A 24,015-nucleotide genomic window follows, 5' to 3' on the forward strand; every position below is an offset into this window, starting at 1 on the left:
TTGGGGGACAGAGCACAGATAAAGCTGAGGGAATTGGGCCGGAGAGGAGTCAGTAGAAGACAAACACCACCAACCTGCCTGCAGTGAGAGAGAGAAAGGCCCTCAGAATCAGCTTAATCGCGGGAGATTCCAATGATTCTGAACGCTTTGGTTTCAAAAGCGTGAAGCCGAGCTAGGTGTGAGGCAGGAGCACCGGCCCAGAGGGGAGAGCAGTATTCCATTGAGCTGCGGATGAAAGCTTTGTATGTGGTGAGGAGCTCAGGTGTGCCAAGGAAGGACTTCGCACGACGGAGGATGCCCAGTCGGCGACTGGCTTTGGAGGCCAGCTTGGAAATGTGGTTTTCCCAGGAAAGATCATGGCAGATAGTGAGACCCAAAAGCTTGAGGGACAGAACTTCTTGGAGAGGATTGTTCAGAAAGTAGATGGGAGGGTTGTCCAGTCGGTCTTTTCGGAGAGACACATTTGTTTTTAAAGTGGTTTTAAAGTTTTTTGTGTTAAAACAAATATGGCGGCCGAAACACGTGACCGATGACGTCATCACTATTTTTTTCCACTCATTTATTCCTAGATTATGCTCAAGAAATTTCACCTTGATCGAATGACGTTTTGTACTTGTCAAATTATGACTTCATAATGGAGGCACCTGTGACATCATCATTAACATATTTTATTCCCCATGGAGAGTTCTTTACAATGAGCCATGTCTCAATTTTTTCCATTCAGCACTTTCCGAGATCTAGAGGTGCAAAGTTTTTTGTTTTTTCCAAGATGGCGGCGGAACCACGTGACATATGACATCATAATTATCATTAAAAATTATACAGGTGGAGTTTAACCTATGGTGAAAATTTCCTGTCAATCGGACCAACGGTTGCAGCGAAAATCATATTTATTCTGTGCGGACAAACAGACAAACGGACTCAAATGCAATACCCTCTCTTCAGGCGAGGGTAACAAGTGGGTGGGTGGTTCATGTGCAGCCACCTGGCTGCTGGTTGCATCATTTTTCTGTGGCCGCGTCTGCTGCTGATGCAACGCTTTCTATAACCAGTTATCTGATCCTCATTTTTCCGACCAAGGAAGAATGAGCAGGCTGAGTCAACCCCACCTGGCGTTCGTTCAACGGGATGCGAACTCCAAAATCCAAAAGCCCGCTAAAGTTCGATCCAAAGCCCGCCGCCCTAACCATTAGGCCAACACCAGGTGACGACGATCAGGTGAATGACGGCGATGACGTTGTGCTGGGGAGGGAATCGGAAGGGGCGGAGTATGGTAAATTAAATGCATATATATACGTTGTGAGTGTGTATAAAGTCGGGGAGACATTCCGATGCGTACCTTGTATGGAGGATGGAGGATGGAGGATGGAGGATGGAGGATGGAGGATGGAGGATGGAGGATGGAGGATGGAGGATGGAGGATGGAGGATGGAGGATGGAGGATGGAGGATGGAGGATGGAGGGTGGTTCGAATTCGAACCAGTGCGCAGTACATGGTACCGAGTACGGACATGTATTATGCAAACAGGGACAATATTTCCGTACGTAATATATAGATGGCCTTAATGCATACACAACGACCTTTTTGTTGTCGGCTAAAGGAAGTCGCGAAATAATATTTTCTCCTTGAAACTTGTAGGCGGTGTATTAACAAAGCAAATTCATCGTCTTTTGTTTTTAACTTTCCGACAAATGTGCGAGATTGTTCTGTCAGTTATTTTTAAACCAATACAAAAATCGGGTTTAAATAAGTTTAATTTGGCGATTTTTTTTTTTAACTGTCCAACAATCGGGATGACGATAAAGAAAAATATCATGTGGAGAAGAGGAAGAAGATCATTCGTAATTCATTGGGATCGGTATCCACTTCCGGGCTAAAGTGTAGTTTTGCCACGTCTAGTCTCCAGCCAAGACCAGTTGTATTTGTGGCCCGGTGCTGTGTGTTGGAGTCCAGTGGGCCTTTACCGTGACGACCATTGTGTGCGGGACCCAAGTCATCAGCATGGTACGAAGAGATCGCAGGCTTATGAGCCCGTCGGCCCATTTGAATGGCGTTGCCACGTTCATGGCGCCTTTGCTTTGCCAAGTTTAAAGATCCCGAGTTTTATTTATTTATTTAAAGTTTAACCTTTTTTACCTTTTTAACATTTCCCTCTTTTTCGATCAAATTGCAGTTCTGACACCGTGCGATGAAATAAAGGGCTATGATTGGTCCAGTCTGAATGGTTTGTGTTCCCTTTAGGTTTCTGTTGTGAACACGGTTGACACTTCCCATGAAGACATGATTGTGAGTATAAGTTAATAAAGTTGGAACGAGTTTTGGAGGTGAACAGGTGCACAAGGAAGGCCACACTTAAATGTTAAGAGAATAGATTTAAATTTGCCCCAATGGATGTTTGAAATAATTGTTTGCAAAACTCTGCCTCTGATACACTGGTTCACTCAGTGACTGAAAAGGTCTTTCAATGGATGTAAATAAATAAATAAATAAATCAAGAATTGTCCATTGGGACCGTCGTGCATGAGCTGCATCACCGTCCAATTAATTAATTAATTAATACCTACGCCACCGAAGATCTGTCTGTCTGTGAGCAGGATATCTCAAAAGGTTGTGGGCGGATTCGGGCGAAAGTTAGTGGACACGTTGGTTGTGTGACGAGGAAGAATCGATGAGATTTTGGTGAAGATCCGGATCCGAGAATTTGTTAAGTCATTCTTCGCCATTGAGAGATGGGGCCAAAAACGATTATGTATAGACAGTGTTTTACACTTTATATACATATGTCCAGTATTTGGGTATATTCACTGTATATACATACCAAAAACTACATACAGTGTTTCAAAAAGTTGTGGATGAGTTAATTATGCGACAAGAATAAGCATATTCGATGTTTATTCAGGTCCGAATTCAAATCCTACCTACCAGTGGGATACAAAACCCAAACTGTTCAGCCTGGTGGAAGTTTGCCCTCTACTGAGTGCCGTCCTAGTTATCTCACCTGGAACGAAATTCAGGGGAGCTTATGCGATGGTGCGTCGTCCGTCAGACAGTCAGTCAGTCAGTCCGTCCATGAACACTTGAAACTTCTTCTCCGAAACCGCGGATGGGATTGCGGCCAAATTTGGCACAAATTATGTTTGTTGTGTTGTGACTAAAGTTTGTTCACGGCATTCAAAAAATCTGCCCCTTTGGTTGATCTAAGGGGGGCTTGCCCCCCAAAATAGGTATTTGCTTTTTTCTCAGAACTTACACACTATTTTAATGAAATGTCAGGGTGGGAGGAGGGTTTGGCGGGGAGGGTTGGGGGGGAGGAAGTGGTTAGGGGGGGGGGGGGGGGGAGGGGGTGGTGTTCCCAAAATAGGTATTTTTTTGTTTGTTTGTTTAAAGTCTTATGATTATGTTTATATGATTCTAAATGCTGCCCTGTCTTCTAGCAACCATTGAAATTGGTTTAAAATACCTTTAGTTTGTGTAGTATACTGTTTATTCTACTAGGTGAGCGCCATGGGGTATTGCCCCTATGTTTTATATATGTAAAGCAGTTGATGACATCACAAAAGATCGGATGATATGTTTTCAAAGTTCAGTTGTTTTAAAGCTAGTCTTATTCTTCTTCATATGTAGCACAAGGCTGCTGTGCTACATCGTTGGCTGGGGGTGCAGCTTTGTCGCTGATGTAGCGCCCCCTGTAGGTTAGAGCATGAAATTGTAACTTGTTAAGGGAACTCGCCCTACTCTTCGCGAAGAACACCATGGGATCTTTAACATCCACTAATTAATATCGGCATATGGAACACCCAGTTTAATGTCCATCCGAGGGACGGCACACACATTGATGAATCACCCTGCCTGTGAAACACTGGGATGACATCAGAGCTAGTACCCCTCTGCTTCCTTGATAAATAAAATAATAAAATAATAAATAAAATAATAAATGAATAAATAAAATAATAAAATAAGGGGAATATTCCCATCCATAATTCTGGGGGAATAATCCCGTCCGTAATTCTGGGGGAAAAATCCCGTCCGTAATTCTGGAGGGGATCATCCCGTCTGTAAAGATGGACCAGGTTCTTCTCTAGTTGTACTAACATGACAATTTACCCTTGTAGATATGATGAGCGATTTATTCGCACTTTTCTGTAATGGACCCTTATACACGTTTCTTGCAAGATTGTCTTAATTGACATCTTTGTGGTTGACCGACATACTTTTGTAGGCTTTTTGGAGCAGGCCTGAGACTATCTTGAATGGCTCAGAAAAAAATTGTGTAACTTCTGATTATTAATTCGGCTCGGATTGAACATTCGGTACAACATTTGAGAAAGATTGACAACCAAATGGATCCGAGTACGTAGTATAGAGAAGGTTGTAATCGCTGGACTTTGTTATTTTCTTGTTGATTGCTAAAATGTTACAATCACTCTGCTGCTGAGGGTAAATTGACCCTTGGTGTTTTCATGATGGTTCATTGAAAATTGATGATGATTTTTATGAACCAATCATACTCTTTACAGAGCATCGGTGCTGCCCAAGCAGTTCCTGCGTAAAGGTCATGCTGGGTGGTTTGCCATTGCCTTCCCAGCAGGCAGTCAGGGCAGGATTTAAAAAAAAATTGTTCAGAGTGCCCGGTGGTGACTTTCCTACTCTTCGTGCAAGATGCCGAGGTATCTAACATCCACCACTGGTAGATCTGTTCACCGCTGGTAGATCTCCGACCCAACGCCCCCTCGATGTACGGCGCACATATCGACGCATTGCCCTGCGTGTGAAACGCTAGGGTGACACTTTGTAACTGGGTCGAGAATCAAGCTCGGATTAAACAGCTCAGTTGTGAGTGTGTGTACACCTCTTGGTGTGTGTACCTCCTGGCTATCCTGCCACCCCATGTGGGAACACCAAGCAGGAACACCAAAATCAAATAGATGTTTTTGACATGCAATTAGAGGCAAAGCGTTCATTTTCTTTGATAATGTCTAATCAATAAGCAGTGCTAAGAAATTTGTTGCAGCAAGGAGTTTATTTGGCTCACTGAAAGTCTATTTTACTCGACCAATTTAACTCAAGCCGATTTTGGTTCAACTGAAGTCAATTTTTACTGATGATGACATTTTCCACCTTTGCATGTAGCATGACGCGCAGATGGATTATTACGGTACACGCCTCGCCACGTGCTCCTCCGATCGCTCGGTCAAAATCTTTGACATAAAAAACGGCAGCCAGATCCTTGCTGCAGATCTGCGAGGGTGGGTACATGAATCTTAATCATCTAACTTGTAAGTTAGTGTTTCTACCTGTATGCATTACTGCAATTCTTAATCAACTTCCGTTTTTATAATTCTTTTGGCGTGGAGGTGTATTGAAGTTATTTTAACTTTGGTATCACCTGCATTCCATCCATGAAGGCACGAAGGGCCGGTGTGGCAGGTGGCTTGGGCACACCCTATGTTTGGAAATGTTCTGGCATCGTGTTCATACGACCGTAAAGTGATCATCTGGAAAGAAGAAGGAGGCACATGGGACCGACTGTATGAATACGATGGCCATGACTCCTCAGGTGTGTGTACGTGTGTGTATGTGTGTTTCAGGTCCACCTTCCATGAGTAACAGTGATGTCTTGAATATGTGTCCACTGCTGTTTTTTATGGCTAGTGACGAGACAATTTTATTGTGGCTGACCACCACCTTGACTTGCCTTTGCTCCTGAGTTCATCCCACCATGTTGTTGCCATTCCTCTTTCTTTCTCCTCACCACTTTTACCACCTCTTGTTTCCCTTTCCCCTCTCTCTACCTTCACTATTTTATCATTCCTGCTTCTCACCTGTCTCCTCGCCCTTGTGCTTCCATTCCCCCAGTAGCTATTTATCCTGCACCTTTACAAATGTGTGCTTCCAACATCAGATTGCTCTCGTGTGACGTTACAGATAATGTCTCCTTATAGGTTTCTGTTAATGTTCCAGATTTGTCAACTTTATGGAGACGTTCCATTAGCAGTACATTCACGATTATTATGTATCGACGCCTGACTAGGCCCTCCTCTTGCATGGTGGTGGCATTGCTGTTTTTGTCAGAAAATGGATTAACCGCAGGCAGCACTCTCCTAACCCCTCCTCGCCATCTTGAGTAATATGTTTCTATACCTGCTTACATTACCACTTGCTGTTCCTCTGTGTCGTGTACCACTCTCCTTATGATGATGACAATATAATACTCCTCGCTTTTATCAAACATTGACCCATTGGTAAATGCCCACAACAATGATTTTTTTCATATGTGGTAACTTCAATTGCCACCGCATTGGAAATGCTACATCATCTCATGGCACAGCTGCCAAGGCCTTCTGTGAAGCATCAGACCTGACTAAAGTAAATTTTCCAACTTGGATCTTCACTGACGTGTGTGACGGATCCCCAGCGCTTTGCTCCTCTTCAGCCCCACTTGGCTTCTCTGATCATGTCTTCATTATGTCCGTCACCGAAGGTGGGCGGAGGTTATGTTTTCACCCCTTTCTGTTTGTCTGTCTGTGTAAGAGCAGGATATCTCAAAAAGTTATGGACGGATTCAGACGAAACTTGGTGGTTGAGTTGGTTAGGTGGCAAGAACAAGCCGATTAGATTTTGGTTAAGGACCTAATCCAGATCCCGAGATCCGGCCTATTGGTGGGATACAAAAAGTAAACTGTTCAGCCTGTCAGAGGTATATGCTCTGCTGAGTTCCGTTGTAGCTCAGCTTGCAAGGTCAGTGGCTGTATTTACAGCTGCCCAAGTACTGTAGAGCTTTGCAAGACCACACATGCTCATTGCATGGTCTTCAATCTGCTGTGGTGTTCAAGGGTTGGTGTCTCATTTTCTCCCCATCTGATATTGATTCCTTCCAGGAACGCTTTTGTAAATGTTGTGATGCGTAGGTTCGCGGGTCCAGTTATGCCACCCTCCCCCGTTTCTACTGCATCAATTTCTTAGCAAACCACCACCACACGTCACCTCGTTTTGATGACTTTTGTTTGGTTTTTTTTTCTTTCATTTCCACCTCCGCCTCACTCTATGCTTTTCTTGCATCTCACTTTTATACGTACATTGAATGCCTCCATAGTCCGCTCTGTCATTTTTTTGGTGGTCACCCCTCCCCCATTCCATTTATGGTCTGTGATGTGGACTTTATCTCACCTGTTAAATGATTGCGCAGTGGTGGAAAATTGAGACACCTGAAAACGTCCTCGGCAAGTTTTGCTGAAATGTAATCTTGACGGTGCGTTGCGTGTGCTGGTACTTCTCAGTTAATTCTGTCTCCTGGGCTTCTCATGAGTTTGGACTACTCCTGGCCTGTGGCAGCTCGGATGGTTCAATTTCAGTGCTCTCTTGCCTTGGTGATGGAACCTGGGAGCCAAACAAAATCAGCAATGCCCACACTGTGAGTCATATTCTTGAAACCCACGAATCCTTCTTTCCTTCCCAGCCATTGCTTTCACCAACAGCTTATTGACTCAGGGTTAAACCATGTCAGGTGTTTTAAGGACTGCTCAAGGTGGTGTTAAAGTATGCTTTGAAATTCTAATTGTAATTATTATTAACTCAACTGGACTACCGTCCAGTTGAGTTCATCGCATACTGAACCCTCCGTCGTCCGTCGTCTGTCGTTACCACACAAGGTAGGTTGCTATTGCATTCCAACCCGATCCGTCACAAAATGGCCGCCATAGGCCGCCATATTGTTTTCAGCTCCGAAACGACGTTAAGACTTTAACGTCCACAAATATTTATGGATTTTGATCAAACTTGGTGTGTGAGACTCTTACCACACAAGGTAGGTTGCTATCGCATGTCAACCCGATCTGTCACAAAATGGCCGCCATAGGCCGGCATATTTTTTTCAGCTCTTAAGAAAAGCACAAGAATTTAGGACTTTAAAGTTGTTCAGTTGAGTTCTGCTTCCCTGGAAGCTCTAGTTTTTTAAAGCTCTGCTTTGGTGTGTGTGTGTGCTTTTGTTTGGCAGATTGGCTGCAATGCTGTGAGCTGGGCTCCCGCTGTGATCCCTGGAACACTTTTGGATGCCCCATCAGGACCAAAATCAACACCAGTAAAACGCTTTGTGTCGGGTGGCTGTGACAACCTTATTAAGATTTGGCGGTGAGATTGACTTTTATTTTATTCTTTTTTTTCTCTGCATTTGTCTCTAAGGCAGGTCTCTGTGCATGTTAATTTGCGCGTGACTGTGCCTTTAAAAACCAAGCGACAATGAGAACCCTGCCTGTCATAAATGGCCGAGCAAACCATTTCAGGCGAACCATTCGTTGGTGATGGCACCTTGATTGCTCTAATCCAATCCACCCGCCTATGGCTTACTCACTCACCGCAGGCAGGTAGGTGGTCTTTCTGTCTTCTACCGACTCCTCTCCGGCCTTGCTCCCCCAGCTCTCTCTGTGCTCTGTCCCCCAAATATTCCTACAGGTCGCACAAGATCTGCCAGCAACCCTCTGATGGTTAAACTGCCGAAATCTCGGCTCTCTGCTCACCTTCACTCTTTCATTCCTCTTTTCTCCCGCCTCTGGAACAAACTCCCACACTCCCTTCAATCCCTCTCCTCCCTCCAGGTCTTTAAAACAGCTGTTCACCACCATCTCTTATCTTCCCCCATCCAAAACCTTGATCTTTTCTACCCCCACTAATTCACCCCAGATCCACCCTGTTTGAAATTCCAACTTCTTTCCTGGAAATCCTGGCAGTGTCCATATGTTTATACCTCTTCCACCCCCCCCCCCCCCCCCTTCACATGCCTCCCTCCCACAGATCTCTCGATGTCTCCATGTCTCTCGGTCCCTGCTCTCAAATGTTGTGTTTGTGTCCTTCCCCCTCTCTCCCCATCTTGTCTACCGCTCCCGATGTTATTTGTTTTATGTGTCTGTTTGTCTTTCTGTGTGATTAATGTTCGCTCTTTCACGAGCCTCGATCTTGTATACAAAAAAAAAAAAAAAAAAAAGGCTCATGAAAGTGCTTGTATCCACAATGATATGCGGAGACATAAGTGCACTTTGCATTGATTACAAGGACATCACAAGACTATGGGCAAATTAACACAGAACCTGGGATCCCACATCACGAGCTGTGCATAGATTTCTTGTTCTCCTCCTCTTCCCTTTATGAGGGGTGAGGTCTGATGGCACCAAGCTCTTGCGTTGCCTTGACGACGATACTCCTCCACTCCCCTCTTTTCTCAGCCAACTCTCTCCACTCTCAAACCACCCCCACCTTACTGAAATCTCTCTTCACACAATCCTCCCATCTCAACCGCGGTCTACATCTTTTCCTCTTACCTTGTTCCCTTAACCTATCCGCTCTCTTTGCAATTTTTTTCTTCCCCCATCTGCACCAAATGTCCAGCCCATCTCAACCGGCATTTCACCAATCTCCCCGTCAAGCTCATCTGCACACAAATCTCCCCATCAAGCTCATCTGCACACCAATCTCCTCCCTCAGTTCATCCATTCTTCTATCCACCCTCTTCACTCCCGCAATCCTCCTGACCCATTTCTCGCAAACCTACAGCCTCTGTTGTTGTTTCTCTTTCAGTGCCACCGTCTCCAGACGGTAAAGGTAGGCCGGCGTTACACACGACATCAGAACCTTTCCTTTCAATCTTCTTGAAATCTTTCTGTCTTCCATTACACCCTCCACTCTCCTCCATGCATTCGCACCCACCTGAATCCGCCTCCGCACCTACGCCTCTGATAGACGGGTCAATATACAACCAGAACAGCCGTACCCCAAAAAAATTGCAAATTTTAGTTTTATTGCATTTCCTTATATTTTAAGACTTACTTAGGAACATATCAAAAGTTGGACATAAATGGACCATGGGAAAGTAAAAATTTTTGACATGATAAAAATGTCACAAAACCATGCACGATTCACTACGTCGAAAACGTCTTTGGTTTTTTATTTTTGTTTCTTTTTGTTTATATAAATTAATTTGTTCCACTGAGACCAGCTGCAAAGGCAACATTTTATAACACTTGTTTCGTGTCTTTAACAATGTTTACATCTGCTACCTGACACATGTCTTTAACAATATGACCTCCCAGCATGTAGGCTAATGACCTAATTCCTCACTGGTAGTTGTGCAGCTTGACTGAGTAACAACTCCACATGAATGAGTTAATTACACCTAATTAGGACTCAATTGGACAACGTTGTATGGTAAACATTGGAGATACAATACAATACAACCAAGGAGATACAGTACAATACAACCAAGGCCAAGGCAGTAGCAAAAAGACAGGTAGGCCTATGCATACAATTGCCCCATATATTCTACATGTATTTTGTACTCCTACAACTGTAGTGTATGATGGTATTTATTTTCCAGGTTCTAGAGTTGTGGGGATGCATATTTATTTAATAGGAATGGGACCAGTTGATTGGGGGAAGGGGGGGGGGTTCTATCAGTATGTTTTTCTTCTGGACTATACATATCTTTTCCTGGTGCACCTTGTGACTAAGCAACAGAGCCCTTGTATATAATTCATTTCAGATGCAGAAAGCAATGGGATGACCACTATGCAGATTATTCCATAGTATGTTTCCTCCTAATATATATCTTACATAAATATCTCAGTTTCAGGGGCGGAGAATGCTCTGATGGCATTCAATGTATATGGCCAATGTAAATTGACTGCATGCTTCTAAAAGATCTCATTTTTGTATTTTCAGAGATAGAAAATGAACTCTTTATATGGTAAAGAGACCTGCCCTTTATGCCAAAGGGGATTGGACTGTGAGGAAACAGTATCAGTTCGTGAGAAAGGAGCAGAAGGCATCAACCGTGCAAGTGCCGAAAGGGGTGTTGACATCAGAATTCTAGCTGGTACCAGTGTTCACAAATCATGCCGAGTGAATCACATAAACAAAAAGGACATTGCTTTAACCAAGAAGGATCATGCGGAATCAGGTCCATCAGTCAAGAGGAGTGCTCGCATTTCCCTGGGACCATATGACAGTAAAACACATTGCCTTTTCTGCGGCACTGAAGTTAAGGAAGAGGGCCCAAAGCGAGGCCATGCAGAAACAGCCAGTTTTGGCTACGTGAAGACTGACGCATTTGTTAAAACTATATCAGTTCATTGCAAAACAAGGAGCGATGAATGGGCCCTTGCTGTTCAAGGCCGCATTGAATATTTTGAGGGTGATCTCCATGCAGCTGACTGTGTGTACCACAAGTCCTGCAACATTAATTTCCGCACAATGCGAGACATTCCACAACGGTTCAAGCCGACTGAGTCAAACAAGAGACGAAAAATGGGAAGGCCTAAGGACAGTGACCAGAATGAGGCTTTCGATAAGGTGTGCTCTTTTCTTGAAGACAATGATGAGGAACAGTTAACAATTACAGACCTCGTGGCTAGAATGGAACAATACCTGGGCGATAGTGAATCCAATGCATATGGGAACCAATACATGAAGGAACAGCTTAAAAAACGATATGGTGAATCTATATTCATGGCAGAGGGTAGAGGCTTAAAAGACATTGTGACATTCAGAGAAAAAATGTCCCAGATCCTCCGTGACCACTACAATGCACCACGAGAAGATGATGAAGAAGCACAAAAACGTGCAATTCTTCAGACTGCTGCAAAACTAATAAAAAGTGACATAAAAACAACAGTTGCACCACATGGGGATACATACCCAACTACTGCAGACCTAAGCCTTACTGCTGCATTGGGGTATGTCCCAACTAGCCTGCGATTCTTGCTGCAGCATCTTTTGGTCGGGAAAGATACATCTAGGGAGGTTGCTGGTATTGGACAAGCAGTCATCCAAGCAGTGCGTCCAAGGGCTGTAATTGCACCATTGCAGCTTGGTCTTGCAGTGCAAATGCATCACTTGTATAGGTCTCGTTTCTTGATAGATAGTCTATCAACCTTTGGCTTTTCCTCATCTTACTCCGAAGTGCAACGGTTTGAAGTAAATGCAGCCTCTTCTCTTGCTCCGGATGTGTTTGGAGGTGACACCGACATTCTTGATACATCCTTGTTATTTGCTGGAGACAATGTGGACCACAACATCATAACGTTGGATGGAAAGGGTACCTTTCATGGGATGGGCATGATAGCAGCTATTACACCAGGGCGTCAATCTAGCCACATCATATCTAGAAAGAAAATGTCTGACAGGAAGCTCGTCGAACTGACGAAGATCAATATAATAGATTACCGCTATGCAGAGCACGTCAACCGCAACCTCAAATTTCAGCCCCTCCCTTTGTTATCAATTTGTGATCGCCCAATTGACATATTATGGGAGATGTCATTTTGCTTCGAAAAGAGTGCACCAAATTGGCAAGGCATGATGCACTTTCTGCATGAGGAGTGTGATCACCCAGGGAAAGCCTCAATACAGTTTCTCCCAATGATTGATATGAACCCAGGTGACAAAACCTGCATCTTGTCAACTCTTGATTACCTGAGCAAACTTGCATCAAAACACAACATGCCAGCAATCATCACATTTGACCAACCGCTGTTTTGGAAGGCCTCTGAGATAGTGAATGCTCTTCCTGCTGATAACCCAATCCATAATGCAGTGCTACTGCTTGGGAGCTTCCACACATTAATGAATTTGTTGGGTGCCATTGGAAGTTTGATGGATGGAAGTGGACTGAAAGAGATCCTGGAAACAGTGTATGGTCAAAATGCTGTTGTGCACATGCTGAGTGGGAAGGCGGTGCAACGTGCTTTTCGTGGCCATTTGCTTGTGGATCAGTGTCTTACACGTCAGGTTGTTGGCAAGATTGTGGAAGTTGACCCTGGGTTTCAAGAACAAGTGGCAGAACTGGAGCGACTGTACATTTCCCTGGAGACTGTCGAAAGTGACACTATAGAGTCTGTGTTGCAATCAGAGTGCATTCATTTCATTGACAATAGATTGAATCAGGAAAGGAATAAACTTGCAAAGGACTCGAAAACCAGTGCACTTTGGATCAACTACCAGCGTATGTTGGGAATTGCAAGGGCACTTGTGGCAGCTGATCGGACGGGGTCCTGGGAGATGCATCTCCAAGCCATATCAGCTTGCTTGCCGATATTTGCAGCTGCTGGCCATCCCAATTACCTGAAGTCAGCTCGACTCTATCTCGAGAAGATGCTTGCGTTAGAGGATGACAACCCTGAGGTTCATCAGAAGTTCCAATCTGGTTATCATGTAATCCGGCGCAGTGACCAATACTGGGCTGGCCTAGGCTCTGATCTTGTGATAGAACAGACATTAATGCGCTCACTGAAAAGCCAAGGGGGGCTGACTCGAGGAAGTGGGATGTCAGAGCACCAGAGAGCAGTTTGGACTCTGTCTTCAACCATATCGTCCTCCTACAACCTTGCTATGCAAGAACTGACCTCGAGTAGCTACTCAACAAGTGAACAACATAAGGAGTTGACAACATCCAGGGTGAGTCGAGATGAAGCTGATCGTGGCAAAGTTGCCGAAAAACTGGACAGCTTCACACCATTTTCTGATGACAAGTCATTGCGCAATATCATCACAGGGGTTACTGCAAATGAGGATGTCAATGTTCATGACCTATTCAAAGTAGGTAGTGACATTGTCAAGAAGATGGATGATCACCCAGCTTACTCCTATTCACACAAAAGGAGTTCTAAAGCCAAGACACTTGCATTCAGCAGGGCAGTCAAAGTTGCTGAGGACCGCACAATAGATCCAGCGTTACTATTCCAGAGGTTCTTAGTGGTGTCACAGACGGGAGATCTCCAGATAGGTGAAGTGATGAAATATGAACTCTGCCCATACCCAATGTCTCTTTTTGAGGCAAAAAACATCCTGCGCCAGCCAGATAAACCACAGTTGGCGGAGGCAATAAGGAATTATGCTACAACCAAATCTGACAATGCTGTCAACCAGACAGTTCCAGGAACAGATCACTATGTTCTTGACGGGGGATCACTTATTCACCGCTTAAAGTGGACAGAGGGATTCACCTACAGTTCCATTGCAGATGAATATGCCTCATTTACAGTACGACACTATGGCAAAGCTACTGTTGTGTTTGATGGTTATGAGGCTGGGCCAAGCACAAAGGACTGTTCTCATCAACGTCGGAATAGAAACAAGAATGCCACCAAGGTTAACATTACGGAGTCAACAAAATTTGTTGGGAAAAAGGAGGACTTTCTGTCGAATGAGTCAAACAAGCAGGCAATGATACTGTTGATTATAGAGGTGTTGCACAAGGAAGGCTGTGAGGTGATCCAAGCAGAGGGAGATGCTGATGTTGAGATTGCAAAAGCGGCCGTCGCAAATGCGGCTTCCAGATCTACAACCCTCATTGGAGAAGATACAGATCTCCTTCTCCTCCTGCTCTTCTATATGGTGGAGACAAACTGCATTGAACTCTATTTCCGTTCTGACAAGGCAAAATCAAATGTCTACAATATCAAAGTCCTTCAGCAGATACTTGGAAATGCAGCCTGCAGAGATATATTGTTCCTTCATGCATTAACTGGCTGTGACGCAACGTCTCGTGTCTTTGGGATTGGAAAGAAGTCAGGGTTTCAAAGAATCATCAAGAAAGAAAAGGAACTGATAGACAGCTCAAAGGTGTTCTGTAAACCACAGCAGAGTCAGGATGTTATTGAAACTGCAGGCTGCAGAGCAATGGTGGCATTGTTTGAAGCAAATCAGAACGACTCATTGGCATCGATCAGATACAACATTCTCTGCAAAAAGGTTGCAAGGGCTAAGGCATTTGTCACTCCTGAAAGACTGCCACCCACATCCGCTGCCTGCAAGTTTCATTCTCTGCGGACCTATTACCAGGTAATGGAATGGATGGGCCTTTGTTGTGGAATGGAGCCAACGGAGTGGGGATGGAAGGTAGAAGGAGGAAAACTTGTTCCAGTGATGACAGACAAAAGCCCTGCTCCAGACATACTACTTCAGATGATTCACTGCAACTGTTCAGGGGGGTACAAAACACTAAGGTGTTCATGTAGGAAGCATGGATTAGAGTGCACCAGTGCATGTGGACATTGCCAGGACAGCAACTGTGACAATATGAGTGTTGAACCAGACATAGAGGAGGAGGAGGAGGACGATGAAACTGGAATCTAAGACTAGAAGGCATATGGTACTTCCACATGTGTCAAAATTGTCCAATTTTTTATATGTTGCTTTCCATGTCATAGACTGGCAGAAACAATCAAAGAACATATATTTGTGCAAATATTTACTTTAAATTGCGAATGGTCTCTGATGATTATCAGTCAATTTTTTTACGTTTTATCTGCCGGCAGCCATCTTGTTTTCTGACGTCACTGAGGGACTTTCCCATGCGTCAAAATTGTCCAACTTTTAATATGTTGTCTTCCACTTCATAAACTACTAGAAATAAGCATAAAACAAAAATTTGCAATTTTTTTGGGGTCAGGCAGTATATTGACCCGTCTATGACTTACCCCGTTGCTGTTCCACCCAGACACTCAAACTTATTTCCTTGTCTGATCTCTTTCCTCTCTAACCTGATATTAATTTATTTTATCTGCTGCACAACCCACATCACCTCTGTCTTGTCTTCTCCATGCACTTTTTCAGCCCATGTTTCTCAAATGCCTCCTTCCACTCCCCCAGTACTTCCTGCATCTCCCACTTACTTATCACCACAACAGCCAGATCATCCGCATACAATATCCTCCCCAGAATATCTTTTATGTTTACCTTCCTGCTTACCAGCTCCATCATCATAATAAACAGGAGTGGGCTGAGAGCGCTTCCCTGCCTCAACCCGATGTTCACATTGAACTCCTTTGACATCCCAGGATCAGCCAAAACTTTTCCCTTTGTTCCCTTGTGCATCCCTTCCACCAACCTCACTTCTGCTTCCAGTGCTCCCATCCATCTTAGTATTGCCATCACCATCTCTCTCGGGACGGTGTCGTAGGCTTTCGCCAGATCCACAAATCCCAATGCCATTTCACCTTGCACCTCTACCATCTTCTCCACCAGCTGTCTACCATCTTCTACAATCTTCATCAGTGCGAACATCCCATCTGTCATTCCCCTACCCTTTCTAAACTTCTGCTGCTCTTCTCAGATCTCCAGCACCATCCCCAGATCTTGAACATCCGCCTTCCATATTGGCACAATTAACCCTGTCCTCCAACCTCTTTGTCCACCTGATTTCTCCCACTGCAATTATCTCTCTACACACCTCATCAATGCCTGGCACTCTTCCCTTTTTTATCCTCTTCAATGCTATCCACACTTCCTCTTCTGTGATCTCCACCATCTCTACTTTCCCCTCCACATATCTCAGTAGCTCCAGCTCGCCTTTGCTTCCTTCTCCCTTCAACAGCTCTTTGAAATATCCTTCCCACACCTTAAATTCTGTGCCCCTCTCTGTCACTGGCCTCCTGCCTCCATCCTTCATCACCACCTCCCATTCATGTCCTTGCTATCCTCATCCCTGTCATGAGCCAATTTATAGATCATCTTCCTCCTAGCAGCCTTTTCCAACTTATTGTACACCTTCTCTTCCATATCATTCATCGCCTTATCCAGACCTCTCCTTGCTGCTTTCTTTTACTTCCCATACAGGTGCAGCAACCCTGCATCCAGTTGCCTCCCTCTTTCCTTGATCTTCTGTATCCTCTTCCTAACTTCCTTTTCACCAACTGCGTTCGCTACTTCCTCCGTCCACCATACCTGGTTTCTATCCCTCGACGCTGCACCCTTTCCTAACGCCCTTCCACACAACACTTCTGCAATTCCCCTAAATGCCTCTCCGTGCTTCTTCCAATCCTTCTCCAAACCGTCTGCTACTTCGCTAAGTTCATACCCAGCCCTCACCCTCTCCTTGTACTCTATGGTGACATTTCCTCTACATTTCCCCCACCTAATAACCTTCCCACCCTTGCTCTTAACCTCCCTCCATTTTTTTCATCCTCAACACAAACACCACACACACCTCACTTCCCGGCTCTGTTTGAATTATCTCTCGTGGCCCTGTCTCTCCCATTACCTGTAATGGCACTGTTCTCGTTTTGCCCTCTACATTACCCATGGCCTCATCGGCCGCCATCACGCACTGCTCGCCACGCACGCTTGCCACATCTTCCGTTGTACTTGAGTCATTGCCAAGGTCTGCCAGTCTAGCCTCTGCCTCCAGAGTCCTCGCTTCAGCCTCCATCTTCCACTCTCCCTCCAATAGAACCGCCTTTAGAGGCCATTTGCCCCGCAGAGCGGGGGCTGGCATTTTTTGGGCACCGTCGTCCCCTTTTTGAAGCAATGTTTTACAGCCGTATGCCCTTCCTGCCACCAACCCTGTTAGTCGCCTCTTGCGACACACAGGGAATTACCAGTGAACTGGTACTCAATTTGCCGACCTTGGAAGGATGACAGGCTGAGTCAACCCCTCTGGCGTTAATTCAGCGATCAACCGGGATTCGAACTCGGGATCCTAGGATCCCAAGCGGGCACCCTAACTGCTAAGCCAACACCAGGCTTCCTCCCTCCAATAGTCATGCAAGAATTGCTGCTAATTGCTCCATGACTGGTTGCACCGACTCGCTGCCTCACGCGTTAGTACAATGGGTGCCACATTTTCTGGGGGCTGAGGGTGGGGTTTGTGGTGGGGGTTATCCTCCACCTCTGTGGGCACATCCTCTACTAGCTCCTTGTTCTGGATCATAAATTCTTCCTCTGTATTTACATCTGGAATGCCCAACGGGATCTGCCCGTGTTGTTCCGCCATCATCCTCACAAATACCTAAATGCAATTTTGACGAACGGCTCTTAATTTTTGAGGCGCGTTAAGCGTACCCTGGGTCCAATCCCACTTGTGACGTCAAATGTTACAGCTGTGGGTTTTGGGTCTACCATGAGGGAGGAGGGAGTTTGCTCGATTCCTCTCGAACTACCGGACCTGAGGCCACCAGGTACGGAGTTACTGCGCAACTTGGACGGGTTGCTAGGCAACTGCAAATGCCAATTAGTCAACTTCATGGTCCATTGGTCCAGGGTCCTTCGTTTAATTACTGTTTACCTTACATGGTCTCCCAACTGGGAGACACACTCTCGGTTGTGCACTAATCTTATCTTGACTAGATCTTATTTCAATGTGGCGTGGAAACTGGTTAGTGCACACAGGACTTGGACGAGAGCCAATTAATTAGGAAATGATAATCTCCCAGACTAACACTAGGTGTGGACGGTGCTGGACTAATGGCGGAAAGGACGGGCGCACTGACAGATCGGAAAGAGTTTAACAAGAGGGGAATTTATTATGTACAATGAACATGAATGTAAAATCCAGGGTCATGCGGTGATATTCAAGCCCTTTAATGTACAAAGCAAGCAGACAATCCAAATGCACAGGTGATCAAAAGGGGAAGGAAAACAAAATGTTCAAAAGGGGAATAGTTGCAAGCAATTGATAGTGCAAGCATTGTACAGGAAAGAACATGGACGAAGAAGGTGGCAAAGAGGTCTGGAGGTTGAAAAGAGGTATGGAGGTTTAAATGAGGTCTGGAGGTTGAAAAGAGGTATGGAGGTTTAAATGAGGTCTGGAGGTTGGAAAGAGGTCTGGAGGTTGAAAAGAGGTCTGGAGGTTGAAAAGAGGTCTGGAGGTTGAAAAGAGGTCTGGAGGTTTAAATGAGGTCTGGAGGTTGAAAAGAGGTCTGGAGGTTGAAAAGAGGTCTGGAGGTTGAAAAGAGGTCTGGAGGTTGAAAAGAGGTCTGGAGGTTGAAAAGAGTTCTGGAGGTTGAAAAGAGGTCTGGAGGTTGAAAAGAGTTCTGGAGGTTGAAAAGAGTTCTGGAGGTTGAAAAGAGTTCTGGAGGTTGAAAAGAGTTCTGGAGGTTGAAAAGAGTTCTGGAGGTTGAAAAGAGTTCTGGAGGTTGAAAAGAGTTCTGGAGGTTGAAAAGAGTTCTGGAGGTTGAAAAGAGTTCTGGAGGTTGAAAAGAGTTCTGGAGGTTGAAAAGAGTTCTGGAGGTTGAAAAGAGTTCTGGAGGTTGAAAAGAGGTCTGGAGGTTGAAAAGAGGTCTGGAGGTTGAAAAGAGGTCTGGAGGTTGAAAAGAGGTCTGGAGGTTGAAAAGAGGTCTGGAGGTTGAAAAGAGGTCTGGAGGTTGAAAAGAGGTCTGGAGGTTGAAAAGAGGTCTGGAGGTTGAAAAGAGGTCTGGAGGTTGAAAAGAGGTCTGGAGGTTGAAAAGAGGTCTGGAGGTTGAAAGGAGGTCTGGAGGTTGAAAGGAGGTCTGGAGGTTGAAAAGAGGTCTGGAGGTTGAAAGGAGGTCTGGAGGTTGAAAAGAGGTCTGGAGGTTGAAAAGAGGTCTGGAGGTTGAAAAGAGGTCTGGAGGTTGAAAAGAGGTCTGGAGGTTGAAAAGAGGTCTGGAGGTTGAAAAGAGGTCTGGAGGTTGAAAAGAGGTCTGGAGGTTGAAAAGAGGTCTGGAGGTTGAAAAGAGGTTTGGAGGTTGAAAATAGGTCTGGAGGTTGTAAAGAGGTATGGAGGTTGTGAAGAGGTTGAGTTGAATGGTCCTGACGGAACCAAACCGATCATCTGTGGGCCGGTTTCTTTGTAATTGATGCATGATGGCACTCTGTTGAGACTTCCATTACTTCACTCATGATTGGAAGTTGGCAAATACGGTGGTAATTGGCCATGTTGCATGTATCCGGCTTTTTTATTGTCTGACAGATGCTAGTATAGTATCGTACAATTTTTCCTTATTATAGCTGAGATTTTGTCCAGGATTCCAGGCCTGTACCTTTTGCTGTGTCCCGTGTACTCATCCATTTCTTGCTACCACGTACTGTATACCAACTTGGCCAGAGCTTGGTATCATTGATGATGATGATGATGATGACGCCGAGAATGATCATCTCCTCGCCACTTCTGGCAGAAGACAGCAGCAAATGCTTCAGTCTTTTATTTTGCACTCAAGTTTTGCACTTTGCCATTGTTGAGGGTGGGCATGGGACATTCTTGATTCATGATTAAGGTTGTAAAAAGCAACTTGACACTGTGGGGGTGACAATTGCTGGTTTTGCTTAACGCAATGAGGAACGGAATGTCTTGCCTAATCGTAGGATTGCAAAGGTGCCTGGTAAACGCCAGCATGGTGTTTAATCACCCACAGAAGCATCATGAAGACAAAGTGCCAAAGTGTATGTGATCGATATTGTTTATGATGCTTGCAGTGAGGAGGACGGGCAGTGGGCGGAGGAGAAGAAGATGGAAGCGCACAGTGACTGGGTCAGAGACGTGGCTTGGGCACCGTCCATTGGTCTTCCCAGTGGTACCATAGCCAGCTGCTCACAGGTGTGGTCTTTCTAACGTCCCAAAATATGCATTATTTTTGTTTAAGCCGATGGTATATGTATGCTGATGTATGGTTGGTGCTGCAGGATGGGCGTGTGTTTATCTGGACCTGTGATGACCCTGCAGGGGGGTCTTGGACCCCTAAACTACTGCACAAGTTTGGCGACGTTGTGTGGCACGTGAGCTGGTCCATTACTGGAAATATCCTGGCAGTGTCTGGTGGAGACAACAAGGTGATCATGGTTCACTTACTTCACAGTTACCCCTCATGTTACCCAACTATCTCGATGTATAATACACAAACACACCGTACTGTGCAAACTTAATTGTACATTGTTATTGTCGGATTGGCATATTTTAATAAATAAAAAGTGTTATAATGATCATGTTTTGTTGAAGAAACAAAAATGAATCTTATTTTAAATTAATCCATGAAATTTCATTGTTTGGTATTTATTTAGTTTTTTTTTTTTCTGGGATTTTGCCCGCCACAAAGCCAACAAGGCCACTCGAAGTGGGGGCTACACAAAGGAAAGAAAAGTATAGATATTAGACAGAAAGGAGGAATCTATTGACAGACCTTTTTCATGCAAGACAGGACATTACGTGCGATCGGGCCGAATAGATCAGATATATGGAGCGTGACGAGCACTACTCCTGATCTCCACACACGTACTTGCTGGTTTCTGTGGTTTGAATTGGCGGGAACAAATATGTGCGTGGCAGGCATGTGTTTGTTTCTTGCGAATTTGGGGCAATTGTTGAATAAAACATAATTTGTGGCTGATGTGGCCCTTGAGGCTAGGATGTATAATTTCCATTTAAGCACCGATGTGGGGGTCATTGGTTCGATTTTAGAACTGTGTGCCATCCTCATGAGTGCAAATAGACACAAAATCCGGATAGGCGGCTCTGTTTTCATATTTAACCAATGACCACCATATACATCTCCATATTATAGAGTGGCCTGGCTGAAGCCTCCAGGTTGGAGGGGATGCTATGGTGTGAGCTGTGCAGATGCTATTGTCTGCGCATGCATGGAGATCGGGAGGAGCGCTTGTCACACTCCATATATCATATATTCAGCCTGATTACACGTACTTGCTGGTTTCTGTGGTTTGCATTGGCGGGAACAAATATGTACATGGCAGGCACTGTTTGTTTCTTGCAAATTTGGGGCGATTTGCGAATAAAACATAATTAACTGATGGCTGATGTGTTATCCTTTGAGGTCAGGAAGTACCATTTCCATACGTAATGGATCAATCCCAAACACAACACTCACGTGTGTACAACAACCAATGGGAACTCCAACAACCTCACAACCCACACCCTTTCACATCCAACCCGAACGGGAAACCACCTTTGGTTGTGCCCTGGAAACCCAACAAAAAACAACAACAACAGACACACACACATTTTCAAGCACACTCATACAACACCAGATCACGTGTGAGTAAAAAAGAAAAAAGAGCAGAGCAACCCATCAATGATGTGCCTTGACGTTTATTTTGTGTCTTATTTTGCATTTATTTTTTGAGGTGTGCAAAAATTAAATAAAAAAACTCCTCCATCTGACCTTTAACACCGTCACATGACCGGAAGCGGCCACATGGTGAATAAAAACCAGTACGTGCCGGTGCTCGTGGTCTATTGGCCTGAAGAAGCCTGCTGTGAAGTGGGGGAAATATCGCCTGAGAAACGGGTCTGCTTTTTTTTTCTTTTTTGTATACAAGATCGAGGCTCGTGAAAGAGCGAACATTAATCACACAGAAAGACAAACCGACACATAAAACATATAACATCGGGAGCGGTAGACAAGATGGGGAGAGAGGAGGAAGGACACAAACACAACATTATTTTGAGAGCAGGGACCGAGAGACATGGAGACATCGAGAGATCTGTGAGAGGAAGAGGGCATTGGGGGGGGGGGCTGGCATGGGAAGGGGGAGGGGTGGGAGAGGTATAAAACGTATGGACACTGCCAGGACTTCCAGGAAAGAAGTTGGAATTTCAAACAAGGTGGATCATGGGTGAATTAGTGGGGGTAGAAAAGATCAAGGTTTTGGATGGGGGAAGATAGGAGATGGTGGTGAACAGCTGTTTTAAAGACCTGGAGGGACGAGTGGGATTGAAGGGAGTGAGGGAGTTTGTTCCAGAGGCGGGAGAAAAGAGGAATGAAAGAGTGAAGGTGAGCAGAGAGCCGAGATTTCGGCAGTTTAACCATCAGAGGGTTGCTGGCAGATCTTGTGCGACCTGTAGGAATATTTGGGGGACAGAGCACAGAGAGAGCTGGGGGTGCAAGGCCGGAGAGGAGTCGGTAGAAGACAGAAAGACCACCTACCTGCCTGCGGTGAGTGAGTGAAAGGCCCTCAGAGATAGCTTCATCGCGGGAGATTCCAATAATTCTGAAAGCTTTGGTTTCGACAGCGTGAAGCCGAGCTAGGTGTGAGGCAGGAGCACCGGCGCATAGGGGAGAACAGTAAAACTGCTCTTGCTTATTTGCTCAAATTTGCGGAGTATATCTAGTTTTTCATTTTTTTTTTTTTTTACTTTCTGGTTGGAAGCACCTTCTTTCTTAAAAAGAAAAAAAAAGAAGGAATATATATATCTATATATACATATAAAAAATATAAATTGCAGTGTATGATTGTAGATGAGTTAATCTCCAATGCACTTCTACATATACTTGCATACACGTACATACACACATATACTTACACTGACATCTGGGGTCTGCCTAGCAGGCACGTAAGACGTCGGCCATAATAAAGCTCGCAGTGTTAAGTGTGGCAATTTTCTGAGGATATCCTCAATAGCTCAGTGGGCTGTCACCGCGTAAGTGATGAGGTCCGTGGTTCGAGTCCCGGGTTGTCAGAATTTGTTCACACTCGCCCCACGCAGGAATTTACTTCCTGTTTATTAAAAAAACAACATTATATATATATATATATATATACACACACACACACTTGGTTGAACCAAGTTATATCACTGGATATTAAACATATTTACCTGTCTCATCAGCTGTGACAAACAGGTGTTGTCGATGGAACTGTGACATTATTTTTGGGTTCTCATTTCCTGCTCGAAGGTTATGTTAAAGCATGAATTGTCCCTTCCCCAACTTTCTCCCATTCAGGTTAGCCTATGGAAGGAGAGCACAGATGGACAGTGGAAGTGTGTCAGTGATGTAAACAAAGGCCAAGGAGTCGCATCAGGACCTGACGAGACCCGTCCTGAGCAATGACCTAACGAATGTATTGGTCTGCTGCGACTGATCGGAGCGTTTTGGTTGAGGTTATACAAAGTACTGAATCGTTTTTACATCTTTCCGATATATGGATGGTTTTTGATGCAAAGGGCTCATTCATGGGATCTTTTTCCATGGCGCTGTGTTGTCGAAGTGCCACTTTGTCCTCGTCCTCCAACCTTTTAATGTCCAAACCGATTGCTTCATAATTTAGTTTTGATATAGCATCCTGGCATTGTTTGACGAATAATCAATGTACGTATTTAATAAAGCCACGACAATGAAATGTTCGTGTTTTTATGCCTCCACCAACGAATTCGCCAGAGTCATTATCTTTTCAGGTTGTCCGTCCGTCCATGCGTCTGTCCCTCCGTGATGGGTTTTCATTACCGTGATAACTTGAGAACGTCTGAAGATATCTAACCTGAAGGTATCTGAAGGTGT

At 44.8% G+C, this 24,015-nt stretch overlaps 1 protein-coding gene across 1 annotated transcript; it reads left to right on the plus strand.

Annotated features, from left to right (window-relative positions):
* The first annotated feature begins 1,785 nt into the window (after positions 1–1,785).
* Positions 1,786–23,857, plus strand: SEC13 (SEC13 homolog, nuclear pore and COPII component). The gene is made up of 9 exons (XM_068131955.2): positions 1,786–2,005; positions 2,243–2,287; positions 5,132–5,247; positions 5,407–5,558; positions 7,279–7,412; positions 7,995–8,128; positions 20,198–20,318; positions 20,405–20,551; positions 23,461–23,857. The coding sequence occupies exons 1-9, from the start codon at positions 2,003–2,005 to the stop codon at positions 23,566–23,568; spliced, it is 960 nt and encodes a 319-aa protein (XP_067988056.1). The 5' UTR covers positions 1,786–2,002; the 3' UTR covers positions 23,569–23,857.
* The last annotated feature ends 158 nt before the right edge of the window (positions 23,858–24,015 follow it).

The sequence above is a fragment of the Myxine glutinosa genome, chromosome 12, assembly GCF_964187855.1.
Source record: "Myxine glutinosa chromosome 12, kmMyxGlut1.1, whole genome shotgun sequence".
NCBI classification, from domain to species: domain Eukaryota; kingdom Metazoa; phylum Chordata; class Myxini; order Myxiniformes; family Myxinidae; genus Myxine; species Myxine glutinosa.

What these genes read in the sequence shown, in the direction of transcription:
- SEC13 (XM_068131955.2), top strand. An exon ending in CTTGCTGCAGATCTGCGAGG is followed by an intron (nt 5,248 to 5,406) that starts GTGGGTACATGA and finishes CCATCCATGAAG; the next exon opens with GCACGAAGGGCCGGTGTGGC. An exon ending in TGTCTGGTGGAGACAACAAG is followed by an intron (nt 20,552 to 23,460) that starts GTGATCATGGTT and finishes TCTCCCATTCAG; the next exon opens with GTTAGCCTATGGAAGGAGAG.